At 46.1% G+C, this 20,639-nt stretch overlaps 5 protein-coding genes across 13 annotated transcripts in view; 3 read left to right on the forward strand and 2 right to left on the reverse strand.

Moving 5' to 3' along the window:
- LOC122622657 (peripheral-type benzodiazepine receptor-associated protein 1) overlaps positions 1–12,965 on the reverse strand; it is a 28,422-nt gene extending 15,457 nt beyond the window's left edge. For 4 of the 7 annotated variants that reach the window (XM_043801276.1, XM_043801274.1, XM_043801278.1 and 1 more), the window contains exons 1-11: positions 12,831–12,965; positions 6,761–6,926; positions 6,475–6,573; positions 6,177–6,407; positions 4,336–4,459; positions 3,805–4,271; positions 1,842–2,382; positions 1,670–1,781; positions 936–1,081; positions 624–824; positions 146–336 (exon numbers count right to left, since the gene is read on the reverse strand). In XM_043801276.1, the coding sequence (XP_043657211.1) occupies positions 146–336; positions 624–824; positions 936–1,081; positions 1,670–1,781; positions 1,842–2,382; positions 3,805–4,271; positions 4,336–4,459; positions 6,177–6,407; positions 6,475–6,573; positions 6,761–6,904 (2,256 nt within the window). In that variant the 5' untranslated portion in view covers positions 6,905–6,926; positions 12,831–12,965. The remainder of the gene's footprint in view (positions 1–145; positions 337–623; positions 825–935; positions 1,082–1,669; positions 1,782–1,841; positions 2,383–3,804; positions 4,272–4,335; positions 4,460–6,176; positions 6,408–6,474; positions 6,574–6,760; positions 6,927–12,830) is intronic. The other 3 variants (XM_043801275.1, XM_043801280.1, XM_043801279.1) reach the window with 1 other exon arrangement.
- LOC122622660 (FGFR1 oncogene partner 2 homolog) lies at positions 4,950–6,147 on the forward strand. Its single transcript, XM_043801283.1, has one exon. The coding sequence runs from the start codon at positions 5,073–5,075 to the stop codon at positions 5,862–5,864; it is 792 nt and encodes a 263-aa protein (XP_043657218.1). The 5' UTR covers positions 4,950–5,072; the 3' UTR covers positions 5,865–6,147.
- An 876-nt stretch (positions 12,966–13,841) lies between the features above and the next one.
- Positions 13,842–16,133, reverse strand: LOC122619489 (programmed cell death protein 10). Its single transcript, XM_043796465.1, has 5 exons — positions 15,881–16,133; positions 15,526–15,703; positions 15,327–15,459; positions 15,074–15,238; positions 13,842–14,700 (listed from the first exon to the last, which is right to left on the reverse strand). Exons 1-5 carry the CDS (start codon positions 15,944–15,946, stop codon positions 14,616–14,618), a joined length of 627 nt encoding a protein of 208 aa, XP_043652400.1. The 5' UTR covers positions 15,947–16,133; the 3' UTR covers positions 13,842–14,615.
- Positions 16,134–16,281: 148 nt separating this feature from the next.
- On the forward strand, positions 16,282–18,133 carry LOC122619488 (copper homeostasis protein cutC homolog). Of its 3 annotated transcripts, none has more exons than XM_043796462.1 (4): positions 16,282–17,351; positions 17,402–17,518; positions 17,580–17,839; positions 17,901–18,133. In XM_043796462.1, exon 1 carries the CDS (start codon positions 16,314–16,316, stop codon positions 17,091–17,093), a length of 780 nt encoding a protein of 259 aa, XP_043652397.1. In that variant the 5' UTR covers positions 16,282–16,313; the 3' UTR covers positions 17,094–17,351; positions 17,402–17,518; positions 17,580–17,839; positions 17,901–18,133. The 3 variants fall into 3 exon arrangements, with proteins under 3 accessions (XP_043652397.1, XP_043652399.1, XP_043652396.1); XM_043796464.1 differs by having other exon boundaries at positions 17,413–17,518; XM_043796461.1 differs by having other exon boundaries at positions 16,282–17,518.
- Positions 18,134–18,345: 212 nt separating this feature from the next.
- Positions 18,346–20,491, forward strand: LOC122619329 (coiled-coil domain-containing protein 149). Its single transcript, XM_043796190.1, has 6 exons — positions 18,346–18,593; positions 18,653–19,237; positions 19,295–19,402; positions 19,460–19,547; positions 19,605–19,743; positions 19,805–20,491. The coding sequence occupies exons 1-6, from the start codon at positions 18,528–18,530 to the stop codon at positions 20,373–20,375; spliced, it is 1,557 nt and encodes a 518-aa protein (XP_043652125.1). The 5' UTR covers positions 18,346–18,527; the 3' UTR covers positions 20,376–20,491.
- Positions 20,492–20,639: the final 148 nt, after the last annotated feature.

Below are 20,639 nucleotides of genomic sequence, written 5' to 3' on the forward strand. Positions count from 1 at the left end.
AAAGACGGTTCACTCGCCATATTATATGTTATGATCTTCGGGTTGGGTGGTGCTTTTCGGGATGCCACCGTTTCGCTGATCCCAAAAACGATCTATTCTTGATTTTAGGAGGACTTTCATTCCCACTCTTGGCAGCTCATCTCACCCGCGTGGAGTCAACGCCCTCGATTAGCGCGCGTGTGCGTTCGTTGGCCTTCACGGTGACCTTGAGCACGCCGTCCACGTAGACGTGGTAGCTGTCGATGAGGTTGTAGCCCACTGGCTCCGGCGGCGACCAGCCAATGAGCACGCTCTTGTTCAGCTGCCGTTCCAGCGTCAAGTGCTTGGGTGCTGGAACTGCGGGAGGGGAGCAAGAAGTGTGTCATTAGCCAGCTGATTGACCCAGGGACAATAGCGCAGCTCCAAATGCAGCGGACTAGGTGCTAGCGATGCCCCAAAACGGCCAAATGGCCAAACGGCTCAAAGGGGATCAAATCGGGGAAGGGGGATCTAATCAGGGGATCTAAGTTATGCTCACATTCATGCCATGCACAGGGCGACGCATTCGAGGATCGCCACAAAAACCAAAAGATTAACAAGTCTATAGGACCAAGTCGGACCAGTTTTGGACCGGGAATAGTTACCATTGTCGCTGATGTCGTCCTGGTCGTGCTCCAGATCGGTGTGCGTCTCACTCAAGCGAGCCAGATCCTCGTGGGTGTGTGTGAGCAATGGGTTGTGCGGCGGCAAGGAGGGCAGCGACGTGGTGTCGCACTGCATCGATCCGTCCTCGGCATCGCGCAGCGTCGACAGCACCGCCTGGTGGAACTCCAGCAGGTCGTCGCCTAGCAGATACAGATACAGATACAGTTTCAGATACAGATACATTTACAGATACAGGTAATAGCAGGCAGAGATCAAGGGAGAGCTATTGGGCTTAGAAAGCATTCACCCACCTACTAAGCGCTGAACAAAGGAGGCCGGAACGAGGCCGCGTCGCCCGTCCAGCAGCTCCGCATCCAGGTAGCCACCTTGGGGCTCACCACTGGTCCACACCAGCAGATAGTCGCCGGCGCACAGGGAGAGCTCGCCCTCAGCCTCCCTGCAAGGCATGGAAAGGAATTCATTATGAACACTGAAAATAACAAAGGTTAATCTCATGTGTTCTCAGTATAGGTTCGGTTAGTCATACAACCGTTGGAAGGATCGTTTAAGGATTGCGCATAAGGAAAATCGTTTAAATATTGTATTTATTACTCATTGGTTAGTTTAGAAGTGTTGAGTGTCAGTCTATTGAGTGTTATACGATAAAGTGATAGTTAGCTAAGAAAATATAATATCACGTATACGACTGGTTATCTTGATAAGAAAAGTTACATAAATGTATTGCATACTTTTAGGTGCTTCTATAGTTTCAAAACTAATTTGATATCAATATACGTATGTATGTACTTAAAAGGTTTGCTCAATGATCTCTACTAATTATTATTGCAAACTTTTAAAAAATAATAGCAAACTAAATATCTTAAATGTGTTTGAATTTATTCCTTCATGTTGGATTTAATTAATCTATGTTAACGAATTAAAGATTGATGGATGATATTTGTCTCGTGCAAAATGACTTTCATAACTTTATGCAGTGGGGAAATGGCTTTTAAGTATGATGTGATAAAAAACTATGACTACTTACTCTGGAGGATCATAGGGAAATCGGGCTATGAACACACAGCAGCGGCCCTTTCCAGGAATATCGAGCATGTCCACCTGCGGTTCACTCGCTCCATTCAGGCCATGATTGCGAGCTGTTTTAAAAATGGGAAATGGTTGTCACTCATGGATAATGGGTAGTCCATTATACTCACTGTCCAAATCCAGGGCACCCAGTGCCAGGCCGCCGCGGTTGTGCATCATGGAGACACTGAGGCCGTCGGTGAACTCGTCCAGTCCCCAGTTGTTCGGCGGAATGGGTGAGCAGGGCGAGCTGCGGTTGTACCGCGTCAGCGGTATGTCGATCTCGTCCAGCATTTTCATTTTGGAAGCCTGTCGCAGGGCGGCCGCGGTGAATGGATACGAGGCGCTCGACGCCACGTCCAGAAAGGGCGGGCCATAGGAGCTGCCCAGGCCACCGGCTCCTCCGCCGCCGCTTAGGCCATACAGAGATGTGGCTCCAGTGATGCCGCCGACACCTGGGCCCACGCCCAATCCGCTCAAGCCGGCGGTACCCAGGAGGGTGCCGGTGTCCAGCAGGCCCAGATTGGCCATGGTCGGGTGCGTCAGCGAGGTGCCGCCACCGGCGCCCAGAGCCGAGTAGCTGGTCGAGCCGGCGGGCGGCAGGTTATGCGAGTTGAGTGACAGGAGGGGCATGGTTGTGCTCTGCAAATTGTACAGCTGTATTGTTCCGCGCTTCTCGGTTCGGTTCGATTCAATTCGATTTGATTCGATATTTGATTTGTTTCAGATTCAGATTCAAATTCAAATTCAATTCGGGTTCAATTTCAGTTGCAGTGTGGTGGTGTGTGTGTTTATTTGTGTGGAATTTGGAATATTCGGTTTTTTTTCAGAATTTACAGGGTATTTGTGGTGTTTGTGGTATTTGTACAGGTGTCGTTACACAAACATAGGATCACACACACAGAGATACAGATGCAGACATACATAAAGATCGAGTCGATTAATTCATTGATTGATTTATTTTGACCGCGGATCAATCACAATCGGAGTTATGGGGATCGAGTTAGATATTTCACCATTATAGAGAGTGGAAAGAGAGAGAAAGAGAGAAAGGGAAGACAGAGAAAGCACATAAAACGGAAAGAGAGATCACAGATACACGTTTATTCGGCTGCCAGTGGCAAGAGGCATCTAGAATGTCTTAAATGGACATCTATGCATGAACAACTGAGCATGTTGGTGGTGATTTTCGGCTGGTCATGAGTGGCTAACTTAAGCTGTCTCCAAGCGAGGATTCATGGTTATGCAACACGGCTAGCATCCAATCATCACCATCAAAAAGTTCATCAACGAGTAACGGAAAGCTTTCAAATATGTAACTCCTTCAAACGATACAAACTTGGCATGTATATGTTGGTATGTCTGTAAATGCAGCAGATGCATGAGTATGGTTGTGTACAATCGGCTTATTATCTTCGAAGAAATGCTTCCAAAATATTAACAAGTTTTTATTTATTTGATATCTGCAGTTTTATCATTTCTAAACAGAACAGAACATGAACTATGATGGGTAGTAAAAGCATTTCTTCGATTTGATGTATGAATCTATATTCAGGTGGATTAAATATGAATAATATTAGCAACATATATGTTTAACTAATACCATCCATGATGTAACATAAATGTGTTTCCAATGATACATCTAGCATGCCAGCGAAATTGAATATAATGATACAACGAATACTTATATACGATTAACAGGCAATATTCAAGTTTACGCAATTTAGTTGTCAATGGGTGTTTGTGATTCAGTGTGGTGTGATATTCGTGAGTGGCCTTGAATGTGAGTGGTTTTATTTTCATTAGTAATGAGACTACAACAAACGGCCGGTGGCTGCAACAGCGACGATCAACAGAAGCGGATGGTCGCTCTATGTATGCTATATGGCTAGGCTATGTGGCTACTCAAACGGATCGAATTCGAATACAACTTATAAGTTATAACGCATATACGAGTATGTAGCACTTTCTAGATGTGGCAAGGCAAGCTTGAAGCAAATCGATCGGCAGCGGTACATAGTACATAGTACAACATAATTGCTGTGGTAGCTGTTGTTGTTCGTAGTTCATTGCGATTGAAAATAGCTGGTTTACCTGACTTAATGCCGTCGGCATAGCCTTCATCGTGTGAATATTTACCGGCAGGGGTGGAATGCCAGTGATTCCACTAGTTCCGCTCAGCAGTTTCTCCACGGACGTCTGTCCGGTGCCGTATTGCATGGATTGAATGGCATGGCTGCTCAGACTCGAGGATATGCCGCTGATTGAGTTGGGCACCAGGGCCGATATGGATGATAGGCCGCCTTGGCCGCCGCCACCGACCACGCCTCCCGGTCCAGCGGATACACTGTGGGCGGCAGCAGCGGCGGCCGCGCTGTGCGAGCCAAGGCTGGTGCCGCTCAAGCTGGTGCTGGCCCCTCCATTGGGCAGCGTGGAGGCCAGCGATTGCGGCAGGCTCGAGTAGCCGGAGGACAGGACGGAGACTCCACCGCCACCTCCTCCTCCTCCTCCGCCGCCGCCCAAAACTGCTCTTTTGTAGCGGTTCAGTTCTTCTTCGAGTTCTGCGGGTAATACATAGTCCATTAATATCTATTTCAGGATTAGTGTTATCAACGGCATACTTACCACTCTTTGATATGGTTCTAAATTCGCTATTTACCGTGCTCAACATGGAACTGGGCGGCAATGCTGACATGCTGGCGCTGGCCGAGGTGCGCGGCTGCTCCAGCTCGGCCAGCACGCGGTTATCCTGCAAGGCGATAGGGATACATACATGAATGGAAATATAACAAGAGAGAACGCTATAGTCGAGTTCCCCGACTATCTGATACCCGTTACTCAGCTAGGGGAAGTGCGAAGGCGAGTCTTCAACACTGACAGTTTTTTTCGGTTTGAGGGCGTTAGAGTGGGCGTGGCAAAAAGTTTTTTGGCAAATCGATAGAAATTTACAAGTCTAATCAAAAATGAAAAAACATGAAAAACATCAAGACGGACAGACAGACGGACAGACAGACGGACAGACAGACGGACAGACAGATGGACAGACGGACAGACAGACGGACAGACAGACGGACAGACAGATGGACAGACGGACATGGTCAGATCGACTCGGCTATTGATCCTGATCAAGAATATATATGTTACATACTTTTCAACGAATCTAGTATACCCTTTTACTCTACGAGTAACGGGTATAAATATGTGGTGACAATGCTCTAGAAGGCTGGGAATAGTCAGTATTAGTAGGCTATGACTTTAGCATTGACTAGCTCTGTACCCAACTGGCCGAGAAGTCGAATAGAATCCATTTAATATCTAAATTCAACGTGAGCAATCCGAACCAGATCGACCGGCTGGACAGGATGGAGAGCCCGGAGCCTACCGAATCGGGAAGCGCACTAATCAAGAAGGCCAAGGACTTTGCCGAATGCCTGGCCGAACTGGAGGTCAAGGCCGATGAGCTGCTAATCGACGCCATAAAGGTGGACCAGGAGTTGGCCAACTGCCGCAAGTTCCGCGAGGAGCAGCTGCTTAAGTATCTGACGGAGAAGAATGACGACGAGGAGCAGATGCAGCTGCTGCGGGAAAACATCGAGCTCAAGGAGACCGCCGCCGAGTTCCACCGGGGCATTGCGCTGGTCATGGAGAAGTACCGGGAGCAGAGCGAAGGCGACATGTTCATCGATAGCTACCAGCTGAAGGAGAAGTACCTGGCCGGCTTGGCGAAGGTGGTCCAAGAGCAGGATGCCCGAATCGAGCGCATGCTGGAGATGATGAAGCTGACTGCCGACTTCGAGGACCGGAGCAGTGATGAGAACCAGCAGATCATCTGTCAGCTGACGGGAGAAAATGAGCAGATGCGCCGCCAGTTGCAGATCAGTAGCTCCGATGAGCTGTTCAGCCAGGGAACCCTGGGCTCCAGCGAAAGTGGCACCCAAATCGGACCAGACGACTCTTTGGATCCGGATGGCACCCGGGCAAATAGCATCTGCAGCGTAGAGAGCTTCCTGTCCTGCCTCTCGCCGAGCCACATGGGGGATTATTCGGAGTGCTCCTCCAACGAATCGCTGCTGAGTGAGCTGGAAGTGACTTGCTTTATTGAGGAGGCTCTGGCCGAGCGTCCCGAGGAGAAGTCCTGCAACCTGGAGGACTAGGCACCTGAACACCTGAACACCTGAACGACACACGTTCCTGCCCCACTGAAACACTGATGACTGGCTGTTTACGTTGTTGGACTGGACTGGGGTCCTCAACTTTGAAATAAATTGTAATTCGGGCTGGAAACTCGATCTACCCTTCGATGTTTCCCATCGATTTCCATCCCGAAATATAATTTCATTCGAGGCTACACTATCTACACACTGCTTGCTGTCTGTTAACTATTGCTGTTTTTTCCACACTCTTGTCACTTTCATAAAGATCTATATACCATTTTCACTCTTGGCCGATTGGCTATATTTCAATACCTGCTCAATCTTTGCCATTATGATATCGATCTCGGTTCCTTGGTCCTGGTGGCTGATTGTCGGTGCCCAAGTGACGGTGGAGCTGCTGGCCGATGTAGGAATGGTTGCGCCGCCACCGGAGGACACGCTCATTCCCATTCCGGAGCAGGCCGAGCGGGATGCCTGTTTGGCCTTCAGAGCCGAGGTCAGTTCGATTTGCAGCTCCTCGCAGCGGACATTCTCCAGCGCAACCTACGGATTTGTACGACATGCGAGGTAATTATGGAGGTATTTTGGGGTACTTGGGGCATATAGTCACCTTCTTCTCCAGTTCCCGGGCTCTCGACTGCAGGTTCTCCACCGCCTCGGCATCGGGACGTGCGCTGCCGCTCAGATTGCGTATTTGTGCCAGGGTTTCCTAAGATAGAATGTACAAGATAAGGATAAACGAAATGTCCTATACGCTCAACCAGTCTACAATTGTGTTTAATAAGAACGAACTATGAAGATCTCCGCATGAAGATAATAATTAGTTCACATACTAAACTTTTTTAGGTATAATTCTACTATGAGCATGAGTTCATGACACCTGGAAGGACACTCACCTGATGCGCCCGCTCGATCTCCGTGCGCCGCATCTCGGCATCGCGCAGCTGCAGGCTGAGGGCGTCCAGCATTCCGTTGGGGGTGGTGCCAGCGGCCACGGCAGCGGCCGCCGACTGATGGTGGTGCATCGACTCGTACGGCATGCTGTGGCTGCCCCTCGGACGACTGCAATGGAAGCAATAGAAGCGATAATCGCACATGAGAACGGGGTCAGTGCATCTGCAGCAGGACGAATGGACGAGCTGCCGCTGGGCGAAGACTGCAGGACTTGGCTGCTATAACTAGTTGCTGCTCCTATTATCCCTTATTTATTCATGCGCCTTATTGCTGGTGCCTTTTGCCTGGCAAGCGTGGAAATAGGTCAGCTGCCTGGCACGCACGTGTCCTTGGGGGTCAATGTGTGTGCGTGTGTGTGTTTGTGGAGTGCGGAGTGTGGCGAACTTTGAACTTTGGGTTAATTGCCTGCCTGACCGTATTTATTGTCCACGCACAGCCTACAAAATCTTATATTGTTTGGCTCAGCTCATTGAAACGCTTATCTCTATATTGTAATTTGCAAAACAAGCTGTCGTTTATGGTTTACGCTTATCGTTATGCCAGAGGCTTAATTAAAATGATTTCCAATTTAATTCGCCTTAGAAATGTTTAATAATGTTTTTCCCTAGCTGTTGAGCAGGCACTCCAATTCGAACTGAGCCAATGCTAACATTACGCATACGCCACCGAGAAGTTGCATTACTCATACGCCACCACATTCCACAATGGAAGGCGCCAGTTTGTCTAGACGGCGGCAAGACTGGATACAGTATTCAGGCTCGGCTCGATTCACTTGAGAAAGTGCTAAGGGAAGTCGGCCGTTTGGCATTTGGAGCTCTTCCATAACCGAAACCTTAATGCAATCATTTGATGCAGGATATACAAAATTGAAATCCATTTACCGAAGCTGCGCTGCATCGATAAATTGTATTTAATACATCAAAGCTCGCATCCATCGGAAGCCAGTGGACCACCAGTGCACCACCCACGCACCACCTCCTGCACCACTCACTCCACCACCTACTGCACCACCCACTCGGTGGGCTGTCAATGCCACTGTTTATGTGGACCGATACCGATGGCTCGGATGCCTGACATTTAAAAGCTATGACAGCGTTTATCCAGTGCCAATGATGATGATGATGTGGATGATGGGGATGATGCGGCTGGCGATGATGCTGCCTCTCGCCTTTGATGCGTTGTTGTGGATGCTCTTGCTTTCGGCATTCGTGTTGGTGGCGCCCCGCCCTTGTGGGCGGTTGCATGACAGCATTTAGCCGGAACCGAACGGAAGTCTTTGGCATTTGCGAAACGCCCTTCCGGTTTCAAGCACTGCCCACAACGGCATTTTAATGGCAACTTCTATAGGTGGATGAACACCGTGTTGCTGGGATTCAGGTGATACCTTTAGTGCTTCTACAGGAATCGATCCATCTACGGGTTTTTGGAGCCCTTTTAACCTTAGAGAACTACAATTTAAAATAACCCGTTACTGCAAAGCATATTGCTCTATGATTCCTAATTACTGATTGATTAGATTTCTTTTCAAGATGTCTTCTTTGAAAGGTGCCCGCATTCAGTGACGAGTAGAAACATTTGCACAACTTGGCTTAAATTGAAGCCATTAAAATCGGATAACAACTTGTTCCGCAAAGGCTAACAAAGTAAAATGAGGGGGCTCAATTACGTATTCCAGGTGACCCGCAATCGCAGTAATTATCTCATTAACTGACAATCACAGCGACTTGATGTCCTGTCATTCCACTTCAACTATACACTATGCACCGTACACCATAAATATTAAGTACTCACTGACACAACTGCAGTGTAGCGCGACTTGAATGTGAATGTGAGAGGGAAATGGAAATGGAAAATGCGAACTGGGAAAAGCGATGGGAGAAGCGCAGCCACTAGTTGCTGTTATGCATAGTGCGTGCGCGCGTGTGTGTGTGTGCCTGTATGGCTGTGTGTGTGAGTGTTACAACTGCAAGAACAACAACAACAAGTAGAAACACATTTGCCCTACTACTGTTACTGTTACTGTTTGCCGCTGTTAATGGTTATACTCTAATTTTCGGAAGTGTAAACGAGATAGTCGAGTGTAACCGTGCGAGGAGGTCAGCTACATAGGTTGCGAGTGAGCCAGTGAGAAAATGTCCCTTTGGAGAGAGAACGAGTTCGCGCATGTGCATAGGATATGTACTGTTAACAGAGCTGTTACCGTTATGCCACTATGTTAAGCGTTAACATTTCACACTATCAGCCAGTGTGGCCATGTTTGCCTTGTGCGTGTGTGGGTGTATTTGCGCTGGTGTGGGTGTGCATGTGGGCCGCAGGATTTTTTAATTATGATGAAGCGCATTGCAAGCATTTCGCCATTGAAGTCGATGTGGCCGAGAGGCCTTTGTTGATGTAAGTTGTAAAAGCACACGGAAAGAAACGGAATTTTTTAGAAAACCTTAAGGATTTCCCTAGAAATACAATGTCCTACGAAAATCAACATAACTTTTAAAAATATTGCTCATAGAACCGAAGTTTCTTTATACCGGAAAGAATAAAGATACTGTCTTACTGCGGTGCCTAGAAGTATGCAATGAATTGAAACATTAAAAGTTAAAGGTCCTGTTCCTTAGTTCTTAAATGAAGATATTTTTATAAGTTTATTCAGCTGATCCCAAATTGTATTACATGATAGCCCATTGTTTCCTTTAATGTAACAGAAAGAGTATTTTTTTCAGTTATTATCTTATATATTTGGCGTGTCCTTTGTCCGGCAGTATTCTCAGATTGCTATCCGGCCGCTGTCATTTCCTTGTTTGTCTTCAAACACAACATCAGCCCTAGCCACTTTCGTCTCCTCCTACTCCTCCTACTCCTCCTACTCCTCCCACCCCTCCACCAGCATACCCCTCGTCCTGCCTTAACCCTCCGCTGGGCACCCAGCGATAGTGTCTGTCTGTGCCTGTCGGTGACTATTTTAAGCACCCCACCGTTTGCCGCACACTTTCGGGGACTTGAGCAGTGCTTGGCACCATTTATCTCCACACACCCACACCCACACACACTCCCACACGTACGCACACACACTGCAGTAGGCGCCTACGTCACAGGCGAGTTGTTTGCCAGCCTCCCAAACACAGTGCAAAATTGAAAGCATCATGAATTAATTATCCTTGGTTTAAGGTCCATTCCATCAAGCCATTAATAAGCCGAAATGTATGTCACTTTAAGCTTGTCAAGCTAATGCGAAAAAATCATCTAAATGAGCTTTATTATTAATCAAATGAGGCTGAGCCTTCGAGTGAATAAGCTTTTCCAATGAGTGGTAAATAATTAAATTTAAACTGAAATCCTTGGCCATTATTTGGTTAAAGTGCTGTAAGTAAACCAGCGATCTAGTTAACAATAAAACATTTAACCTCTGGCCTCAAGAAGGAGAAGGCATCGATGTCTGGCGGTGCTGAGAGGAGGCTTGAAATTTTAATGAGTTCTTAAAGTGCAGATTAGCTGGAGCTTTAGACTGCGCATCAGGCAGCCTCTCAGGAGTGGCGATGGAACCCAGCAAACCAGCAGAAACTGGGTTGCGGCCTGGCGATGCTTTACACTCTATTAACCCACATTCTGGCCAAAGTCGTTGTGGCCATCGGAGTAAATTAAATGGAAAATTCCCATTCACTCGGAACCGAGCTACATTATCTAACAGGGAGAAGCCTGGGAACGAGAAGGTAAGGCTCGCCATCTCAGTATCTTTATTTCCGCACAACGTGGCGTATGTGCTATTTCATTCACAAATGTACAGCGACAAGTGAAATATGCAAAAAGTCGTAATTAAAACAATATTCGTTGACTTTTCGTGGTTTGCAAAAAGCCACAGAAAAAGACGAGAAATTCCTGCCAACTTTGTTGGCCGCAAACTTCGGCAAACTAATTTAAAAACTTTGTTGCATTTTCAGTTGTTGGCGCGCTGCAACTTTGATTTACTTTAAAATGAAGTGAATGAAATGAAACCAGGAAAAAAGGCGGAGAAGAAAAGTTGCAACTGCAAAATGGCAATTTCCACCTTGTGTGCTGACAGACAAGTTTGCAAAGAAAGGCAATTAATTAGCATCTGAAGTCGGTTGTCTTGACAAACTCACGAAAAGGGCAAAAATTTGCCATACAAAGCTAATATTTATTCTCAAGCAAAGATCGGTGCAAGTTTTAAAGCACCCTGGCCTGCTCTTCGATGCCTTAATGAGCTGTCGTTCAATTAATTGAATGCTCACACACTTGGGCCATAACAATCAAGTGCTTCTAATTGCTGCAATTAAAGCTGAGGAAGGCCGGGGGCCAACAGCCATTGCCACCATTGCCGACAATTACATGCATAAATAGTCGACAAAGTACTCGAGCCTATGACGAGTGGCAGGTACTAAAAATAACACTGCGAGCAGAAACTTTTTAAAGTCGAGCAATTACAATTACAATTACGTTGAAGATGTTGGGAAAAGTTCATTATCCTGCTGCTGGCATGACCTCAATCGCAGAGCCAAGGAAAAAAGCGAACCAGAACACGAGCACAAAAACTATCTTGCCTATTTATAACAAGCTGCTCACACACAGGCACACACACACAGTCGCACGAATTTCGTCGCTTCTGGCGCAGAAATACTATAGAAAAAACCATAGCACAGTTATGGGGTGGGAAACTAAACCGGGAAATGGGAAATGGGAAGTGGAAAGTGCCAAGAGGCAGGAGGAGCTGGGGGATCCCCGCCTGTGGACATCTCATGGCCGCAGTTTGGCTGGCAGCCCAGCATATAAATTATTGAATGATTGCCATCTGTCAAAATTGGCCAAATTCAGCGATTAATCCTGCTCGAAAAATCCAATAAAATTATAATGGCTTTTCTTTTCCAAAAAACTCTTCATATTTTACAACACAGGGGATCATCTATTGGCTTATAAGAAACTTCGACTAAATAGTTGCACATTGAAGCCTTTCATTTTTTATTAAAGTATAAAATAGATGTGCAACCTGCAACCTGATATTAAACTAGCTGGCTTGAATTCATTAACAGCAAGAAACAAGCTAAGTTTAAATGTATTCTTCTAGTAATTACTGTACGAAGCTATGCAGCTATTCACTTCATGGGAAGTACGTCTTTGTTGCAAAAATATTGTATTAAGTATCCGCACCGTGTGCCAGGCTATCGACGCATGACTGTCGATCGTTGCAGTGCACACTGAGTACAGTGGGCTATAAATATATACGAAATGCGTGAAAGCATTCAATCGGCGGGAAGTGCTGTTACGGGTAGTAAAACTTCGCTCCAGGGAAGGTAACGGTAACCGCATGCACGCTGTAGATACCTTTTGTGTACATATGTACGTGCATGCGTGTGTGCGGGGGGTGTGTATGTAGAATGTGTGTTACGCACGCAGCAGCAAACAACTTTAACATTGTTGTTGCGCAGGCTGTGGGCCAAGTGTGAAGTGAAAACCGCCCCCAGAGTGCGAACCCAAAAAGTGGGACTTTTCTGCTGCTGCTACTGCTGCTGGAAGCTTATGAATATGAAACGCTCGAGCACACACACACAGACACACACATGCTGCTCCTGCCTTGCGTTGTGGCACTTGCAGTGGTATTGGTGCTGCTCCAGTTTCGTTGTCCATTTACATCTACTTTACTTACGTGCCTCTCGCTCTTTCAGTTTCGGTTTCTCTGTATGTGTGTTGCGGGTGTATGCGTGAGTGTGTGTGGGTGCGCGCTTTTTTATGCCAAAATGTAGCCGAACTCTCCTCCTAGCCAATTTCTCCGATTTTATTTAGGCATTTTTCTATAATTTCGGTTTCATTCACCATTTTGCCTGCCTTGGTTTTACAGTGATTACCCGCATTTGCATATTGTATATGCATCAGCAAGTGGGCGAGTTTGTATATGTATGTATATGTGTGGATATATGTATGTATGGGAGAGTGTGTTAGTGTGGGAGAGTGTAGTTTTACGTTGACTGCTCTTTTTCGTTTTTCTTCCTTTATCGATATGCTTACACTTTTACTTTTCACTGGCCCACCATTTTCCCGGAACCATTATATCTTTCACTGGATTTTTTAACTGCACTCGCGGCGAGCTTTTTTCCGTTATTGGCGAGAAAATGGAATTTTCACGCAGCAGCGGTGCTGTTGGGGAAACATTTGGTGTACAGCGAAATTTTTCGTGAGCTCGCTCGCTCGCATAACAGCTCTTTTTTTCAGCTTGCGCAAAATAAGTATTAACCACGCGATTTTGGCACTTTTTGCTTAAAATGCGGATTTGGGTTTCGGAAGCACTGGATTTTATTCTTATTTTTGGTTTAACTTTTTGTAATATTTTTTATTTGGGGCTTTTCTTAAAACGGGTTGCGAACCTTTTTTGCTGCTTGTGCTTCTGCTTCTTGCTTGCTGCTGCTGCTGCTGCTTTTTCAGGTCGCCAGTTTTCCTCTTCCACGTTTGCGCTGGGAAATTCACATAAATGCATATAGTTTACACTAGGCTACGTAGGCTGTACATAATATATCCGAAAAACGCGATCACTTCACTGCTACTATATAGAAAAAAACTCCGCCTAGTTGTCCACTTTCAGTGGGTAGTAGCAGTTGGGTCTCAGTGCGAATACCGAAAAGTGGGTCATCTCGGTCGCGCTGCTGGCTTGTACTCTGATTTCTACCCAACTGCCAGCTCGGTGCTCAGTGTGCCAGAGCAGAGTGGCCCAGAGAACCCAGAACCCAGTACTCAGTACCCAGTGCCCACCATCCAGTGTGCGGGGAATCGATTTTTCAGCCAAATGACACTGAAAAACGGGCAATTTTCTCCCGCTCTCGGACTCCATTGGGGTTGCAAGTGGGTGACTTTCTGCCCAGGGCCTGTTATTTGGGGTTTACTATTACTTCTCGCTGTTATCCGTTAACAGCGCTGTCCACTGTTAGCGTAGAAATCTGGGATTCGGATTTCTAATTACCAAACTGTGATTTTTGAAGTTTAAATTGTAATAATCAATTATTAGATATAAAACAACATTTACAATTTTGGAATATAAATACATTTATTTGTCGTTTTCTTTTCGCTATGTCTACATTATGAGTTTGTTGCCGTTCTTTTACTTTTGCTTAGTGTTCGATTTTCATATAACATTTTATTAATTAAAATAATTTATTTCTCTATCCTGTTGATAGTGCTGTCGGCCACTAATGTCTTTCGCTTTCGCAGTTTTCAAATAGAACATATCATTAAGTAAAAGATTATTTTGTATAGTGTTTAAATTTCAAACTCCAACAATTAAAAACAGTTAAAAATTTAAGTGTTCCGTTCATGTTCTTGTTTGTCTTCTCCCCGTAGTACATACATTTCCTGTTTCTTGTTTTTTTTTCACTAATTTTAAATTTATTCGTAGGCGCTTCTCCTAAACAAAAACAAACTAGCCGATGTTGTTTCTAACAGAAAAATAATGAATTATTTACAATAAATTGTAAACGAATAAGAAACTCTCGCACACATCGTCCGTCTCGATAAATAGTCGCTCACTAGTTAATTACAATGCTTAGGCTTCGCAGAATTTAGTGTCCGAGTACGCGTAATACATTTATACGATATAAATTAGGCCTATTTATTTAGTTACAACAGATTTTCATTTGCGTTCAAACATTTAACTTGGACTGTGTCGGGCGATTGTGTATTTAGGTGTGTGTTCCTCTTGAGTTTATTTGATTTGTTTGGGTTTGGGCTCGGGTGGTTAAATGGTTATTTAAACATAAAATTAAAATGCCACTAAAATTTGCCATAATTAAAGGATTTAATTCTCTACTCGCATTTACTCTTAACTGTCAGCATTATTTGATTCGTTTGCCGTATTAGAAAAAGTGCACTTATGAATACTGCATTAGGTCTGAAAATAGATAAAAATCAAAGAGAATCGGTTAGAAAATCCTTGCTTAAACAATTTGAATTAGTAATGCAATTTGGCCTCAATTATACCAAAAGGTCAACGGTAATAGCCATCCGAACCTAATCGAAGCCATTTACAATTTAAAATAGGCGGGGGTCTGGCTTAATATCCGCCCCTCAGAATATCCGGCGCAAAGTGATAAACCAAACAATACCCGGAATGCCAATGGAATGACATCATTCATACGGTTGGCCCGAAACGATAAGAAACCAGATATGAGCCGATTAAAGAAACCGGCTGCCTTGGCGTCGCAGCGTATCGTGTGATAACACTAATAGTAAATAAGTAACAGCAGGTGATTCTTGACACTTACTGTCCTTCTTTGAAGTACTCCTTCAGCGTTGTGCTGAACTTCTTGGAATATTTGACAAACTCCTTCTTACGCTGCTCCACAGCCTGCTTGCCCGTTACGCCAGGTATGAACGAGCCGATCTCGTTGACCACATCAAGCAGTTTCTTTATGGCGCTGGCGATTTCCCTGTAAAATGGATTGGAATTACGTTGTATGTTTAAGGCTAGACTCTTGCAAATACTGCGTTTTAGCTTGATTTCGAGGTTTTACTCACTTGATGGTCTCCAGGAAAGTCTTCCTGTCGTTTATCTCATCGGGTATGCGGCTGAGGATTACCTTGAGGGCCACGGATTTACGGTTGAGCTCCTGGAACGGCTCCTCCGTGCGTGTCAAGCGGTATTCATTGACTGTGGAAGGGGGAATCGTCGTTAGCAAAGCAAAGAAACTTAGCAGCTGCTGGCGTGGCTACTTACGGTCCGCTTCCGTAATTTTGCCCTGTAATCGGAGCACGGCCTCGTTTAGGTTTACATTTAGATCGGCCCGCCTCACAATTGTGGCTACGAGGTCATAGCAGAAGCCCGGATTGTTCTGCTCCGACTTGAGAATGGCGGAGCGCAGAGATTGGGCAGCGCCAACGTCGCGTCGCTCGAGCTGCGAGTAAACGTACACAAAGTTAGCCAATTACAAACCCAAGTACCCCATGTAAGGGTTTACGCAACAGGCCCCGATCTGGCGGTACTGAAGGGTTCGGAGGCACGGTTCGGGGTTCACGCGTTCGGAACAGAGCAGAGCGGAGCTGAGCTGAGCACCTGGGACCGTTTCACTTACCTGGGAGAAAATGGGCCGCAGTATGACGGGCAGAACGAGAGACGACGTGGGCTCGCCCATTGTCATTGCTACTAGTGCGCTTGGTCTTCTCTACTGGTGCCTAGGTGTCCTGGCGCATGCTGCAGGAACCCAGTTGCGATTCCCGTTCCTTGTAATGTCCGTCGCTTCGCTCGCACGACGCTCGCAAATCAAATTAAAAAATTAACAAAAATTATTCACAACAGCACAGGCACAGTGTTGCTTTTCGTGCCGTCGAAATACTCAACACTGGAAACTAACTGGTTTCTATCGATGAACTTACCGTGCTTGGTTAGATATCGATTGTTTCTGTAGGAGATGCTGGCAGAAACAGCTGACTTACAACGGTCTATCGGAACAGCGAAAGAAATTCGTTTATTTTTGTTTACCTGTCCTTTTATCAGTGATAAGAGAAATGGCCAGCCACGATATCAAGTTGGAGGTCTGCGTGGACTCCATACGATCTGCTTTTGCCGCCGAGGCTGGCGGAGCTTCACGGATTGAGCTGTGCTCGGCATTGGGAGAAGGTGGCCTGACACCCAGCATTGGCACCCTGAAAACCCTTAAAGAAACGCTTACAATGCCCATTTACTGCATGCTAAGACCACGGCGGGGCACCGACTTCGTTTACAGCGACGAGGAGATGTGCGCCCTGCTCACGGACATGGACTTGTTGCGGGAAAACGGCGCCGATGGCTTCGTTTTCGGTTCCCTGAATCCTGATCGCAGCATCAACGTGGATCAGTGTCGGCACGTTTTGCTGGCGTCAGGTGGTCTGCCAGTGACCTTTCACCGCGCCTTCGACCTTACCGACCAGAAGTCCATGGACGAAAATGTCCACCTGTTGCGGGAACTAGGCTTCAGACGTCTGCTGAGCAGCGGATTCCGACCCACGGCTGCCGATGGTGTGGACTGCCTGGCACAGCTGATAGCCAAACATCAAAGAGACTTTATAGTTATGCCCGGCGCCGGAATCAAGGTGTCCAACCTGGAGGAGATCCTCACGGTCAGTCGCTGCCTGGAGTTTCACGCTTCAGCCCAGGACACGGCCGGCGAGGACTATGTGGCGCCCACCACCACACGAATGGAGTGCGACGTGACCATGGGCAAACAGGACGTGGATCCCTATTACGGAACCAACTCTAACGTGGTGCGCAAAATGGTCACCATTGCGAAAGCCATGAGCTCCCGCTGAAAATCTTAGTTCTTAACCTATCCCTAAGACTTAATTTATTCCTTGACTGTTTGTGCACTTTCAGTATCCTCTATATAACTAGTATATAGCTTTTACTTAAGTAGTCTTATCCCAAAAATTCCAAATTCTAAAAAATAATCAAGTACAATTTTATTTCGGCTGGCATTGAACTGCAACGACATGATTGTGAAGTCAAAAGAGAATTCCACTGCGCCAGCACATCCATCTTTTAACGATCTCCTTAATAATGCAGAAAAGGTATTGCACAGAATAGAAGCATACATTCTAAAGCTTAATAACCATGTAAGGGAATTGAAAGAACTACTGGCCACCAATAGAAGGTTGATTGCGGGGCTATCGTACAATGAGCACAGCATGAAATCATTATTGGAAATTAAAGGCAAAGACAAAGACAAACAAATGAGGTAAGAAAAAGAAGGCAATCTGAAGGATTTCTAGCTCGGTGTTAAACTAATGCGTTCTAAGGCCAAAATCGAGTAAAAGAAGGTGTCATCTTCGTAGGACTTGCAAGGCGACCAACATCAGAGAGGCATGTTGGTCGCAATGCAAGACTCACATCGTGCCACCAATGGAAGAACACATCCTGGACCTGGTGGAGGTCCAAAGGAAGCCCCATACGTCTAGAAGCCGCCCAGCAAAAGAAGTTGAACGGCAGAAAGGTGGTCAGGAGCTGACAGAGAGAAAGACTTTATATTCCGATCTAAAAGAGGAGATGGGCTTCAAAGGTAGGTTCTTATGGCAAAGTATGAGATATTTTCTTTTCAATCTAAGTACATATATCTTTAGTAAAATGCATGCTAAAGCTGGTGGAGAAAATGGATTTCCAAACGGCCACAATTGCCGATGTGAAAGTCGTTCGCAGAAGGGTGTTAAGTGCAATGTCAAGGCGCCAAAAGGGCAGTTGTGAACCAGAAGGGGTTTGTTCCAATCTGACATTTATATCAAAAAATCCTTACCTAACTGTTTCTCAATAAAATTGTATTTCTACAAATAATCCAATAAACATTATATGTAAATAAGTTAAAATAATAGGATAAACCCATTGAATTCTCTTTGCGAATTGTTAAGATTAAAACAAGCCGTTTTATTTATACGACACATTTTTATCAATGAATGGTATTATCTGGTTAGCTTCATATGTATTTATTAGTAACCAAGAATAATTATTTCAAATCCAGAGAAAATAGGCTTATCGATATGAATCGAATTTTAAACATATGCAGCTTACATTTGGGGCTCACCGCGCAGGCGCATGTAAAATTGATTCACTCTAGCTGCGTGTTTGGGCCAGAATGGGGTCCTTGGAGCCCGAGAAAGTGTGATACAGCTGACTCCAGACAGCCCCAGTTTCCATTCACTGTCAATGTCAACATCTAGAGCTCGGTATACGGAAAACCCACTTAAGCATTCGGCATGGACATGGACGATGTGGCTAGTCATCACGGATTCGGTCAACATATGGCCACGTACAATGTAGAGGTGAGTCCGCCCCCCACCCACCAAGCAAGCCAAGTGTTTTGTATGAACCACCCTTACAGACCTCGGCGGTGCACAGGAAACTGCAGAGCAAGGTGGAGGCACTGAGGATCCTGCGCCAGGAGCTGGAGCAGTTTCGCGTGGAACGGGACCAGTACAAGCTGGTGGCGGAGACCCTGCAGTTGCGCTACTCCGCGCTGAAGAGTAATAGTGAACTTCTGGCTGTCGGTGGATGCGGAGCCCTCAGCGAGAACTCCAGCCTGGCAGCCCTGCTCCATGAGACGCGGGAGCAGAACCTGAAGCTCAGCACCGAAGTGGAAGCCCTGAGGCAGCGGCTCAACGAACTGCATGGTGACATGGAACTCCTGCGGGAGACGGAGGCCAGCAACAAGTCGCGTGTTCAGGCGATGGCCAGCGAGAATGCCGCCCGCAACAAGGAGGAGCTGCAGTGGCGTCGGGAGCGGGCCAACTTCATTTGCCACTTGGAGGGACTCAAGAAACGGAATGCCCAGCTGGCCTTCGACCTGAAGGCGGTGATCGATGAGAAGGAGGAGCTGATCACTGAGCGGGATGCCTACAAGTGCAAGGCACATCGCCTTAATCATGAGCTCTTTGTGGCCCTCAGGGCCAAGAAGACGCATCCAAGGGTAAGTTTACATATTATATTATATGTGGTACTTCCTTGATACTCATTGATTTTCCAGCTCCTGGACATTGATGGTGTTTTGCTGGAGAACAAGTACCTGCATGAACGTGTAAAGATCCAAGACAGCGAACTGGAGCTCACGAAACAGAGCATCAATAAGTACAAGGTACTATATTATACTTTTTACCATTTAATTTAGTTATTTAATGCTTAAATCATTCAGACCATGTTGGATGCAAAAAGAAAGAAGGGAATTGTAAAACTCAGCGGGGGCGGCACAAATGAGGACACCATTCTAAGCCCCCGGCAAGGTGAGTAACTATGTGGTAGCCACCTCTTTCACTCCTTTCTAATTTAATGTACCCTAGTAAAAACAATCCTCGAGAGTGGCATTGATCTGCCTCAGAAAACAGAGAGCTTAAGTGACCTAAAATCCTTGTGTCTGGCGCTGCTGGACAATCTGAACGACAAGAACTTGGCCCTGACGCACCAAAAGAAGACCAACAAGTACATATATCCATCTCAAAGTCAATACATCCATATTTTATTGAAAACATACTTCCCGCAGAATACTAGCTGGCAAGATGACGGAGCTGGAGCAGCGGTGGCAACAGCTCCTCTCCGGAAACGATGACAACACCGAGGAGCAGGACGAGGACGTGGAATATGGCTATGCGCCCTCCCAGCTGCTTCTCAATGGTTATTGTTCTGCCATGGTTGATGACGCCGACATCAGCAGCACTCCGTCCCTTGAACCAGATAATGAAGGCGTCGCCACTACAGCGGATCGTGATGATTCCAAAAAGCGCAAGTCCGTTGAGGCTCTGCACTCCGACGATGGAATGTCCTCGCTTTCAACCGAGTCTGTGGATTCGTCTGTGTACGGGGCAGATGTGCAGCCCGACGACTTCCAGAAGTCTTCATCCGCCACAACAGATTCCGGCAATTGCGGGCTGAGCAGCCGCTGCAACGGCACACCGCGGATATCCAGTGCAGTGGCACGGGAACGTATGGAGGATCTGAAGGACCTGCCGCCTCACCTGGCCACTCTGGTCCAGAAAGCACTTCATGATCTGGACATGCGGGACTACGAAGCTATGGTGACAATACGAGCAGAGAATCTGGCGGTTATTCCTTAGAGAAATACTAGTTCAATTGAGGACTCCCACAGAAATAGGTGGAACCATATCTCAGTGTTGACAAAAGATATAATATATATATATTACCGCAACAGCGTACAATAAAACCAGATTATATAAATGAAATCATTGTTAAATCGCTGTTATGTTAAATATGGACATGTTCAAAAGGTCTTGCTTACAGGTTTTAAAAGGCCCGCCCAAGTTATCGATAATAGATATTTCGGAGTGTTGTATACCGTTAGCATAGGCACACTCTCACAC

The sequence above is a fragment of the Drosophila teissieri genome, chromosome 3R, assembly GCF_016746235.2.
Source record: "Drosophila teissieri strain GT53w chromosome 3R, Prin_Dtei_1.1, whole genome shotgun sequence".
NCBI lineage: Eukaryota > Metazoa > Arthropoda > Insecta > Diptera > Drosophilidae > Drosophila > Drosophila teissieri.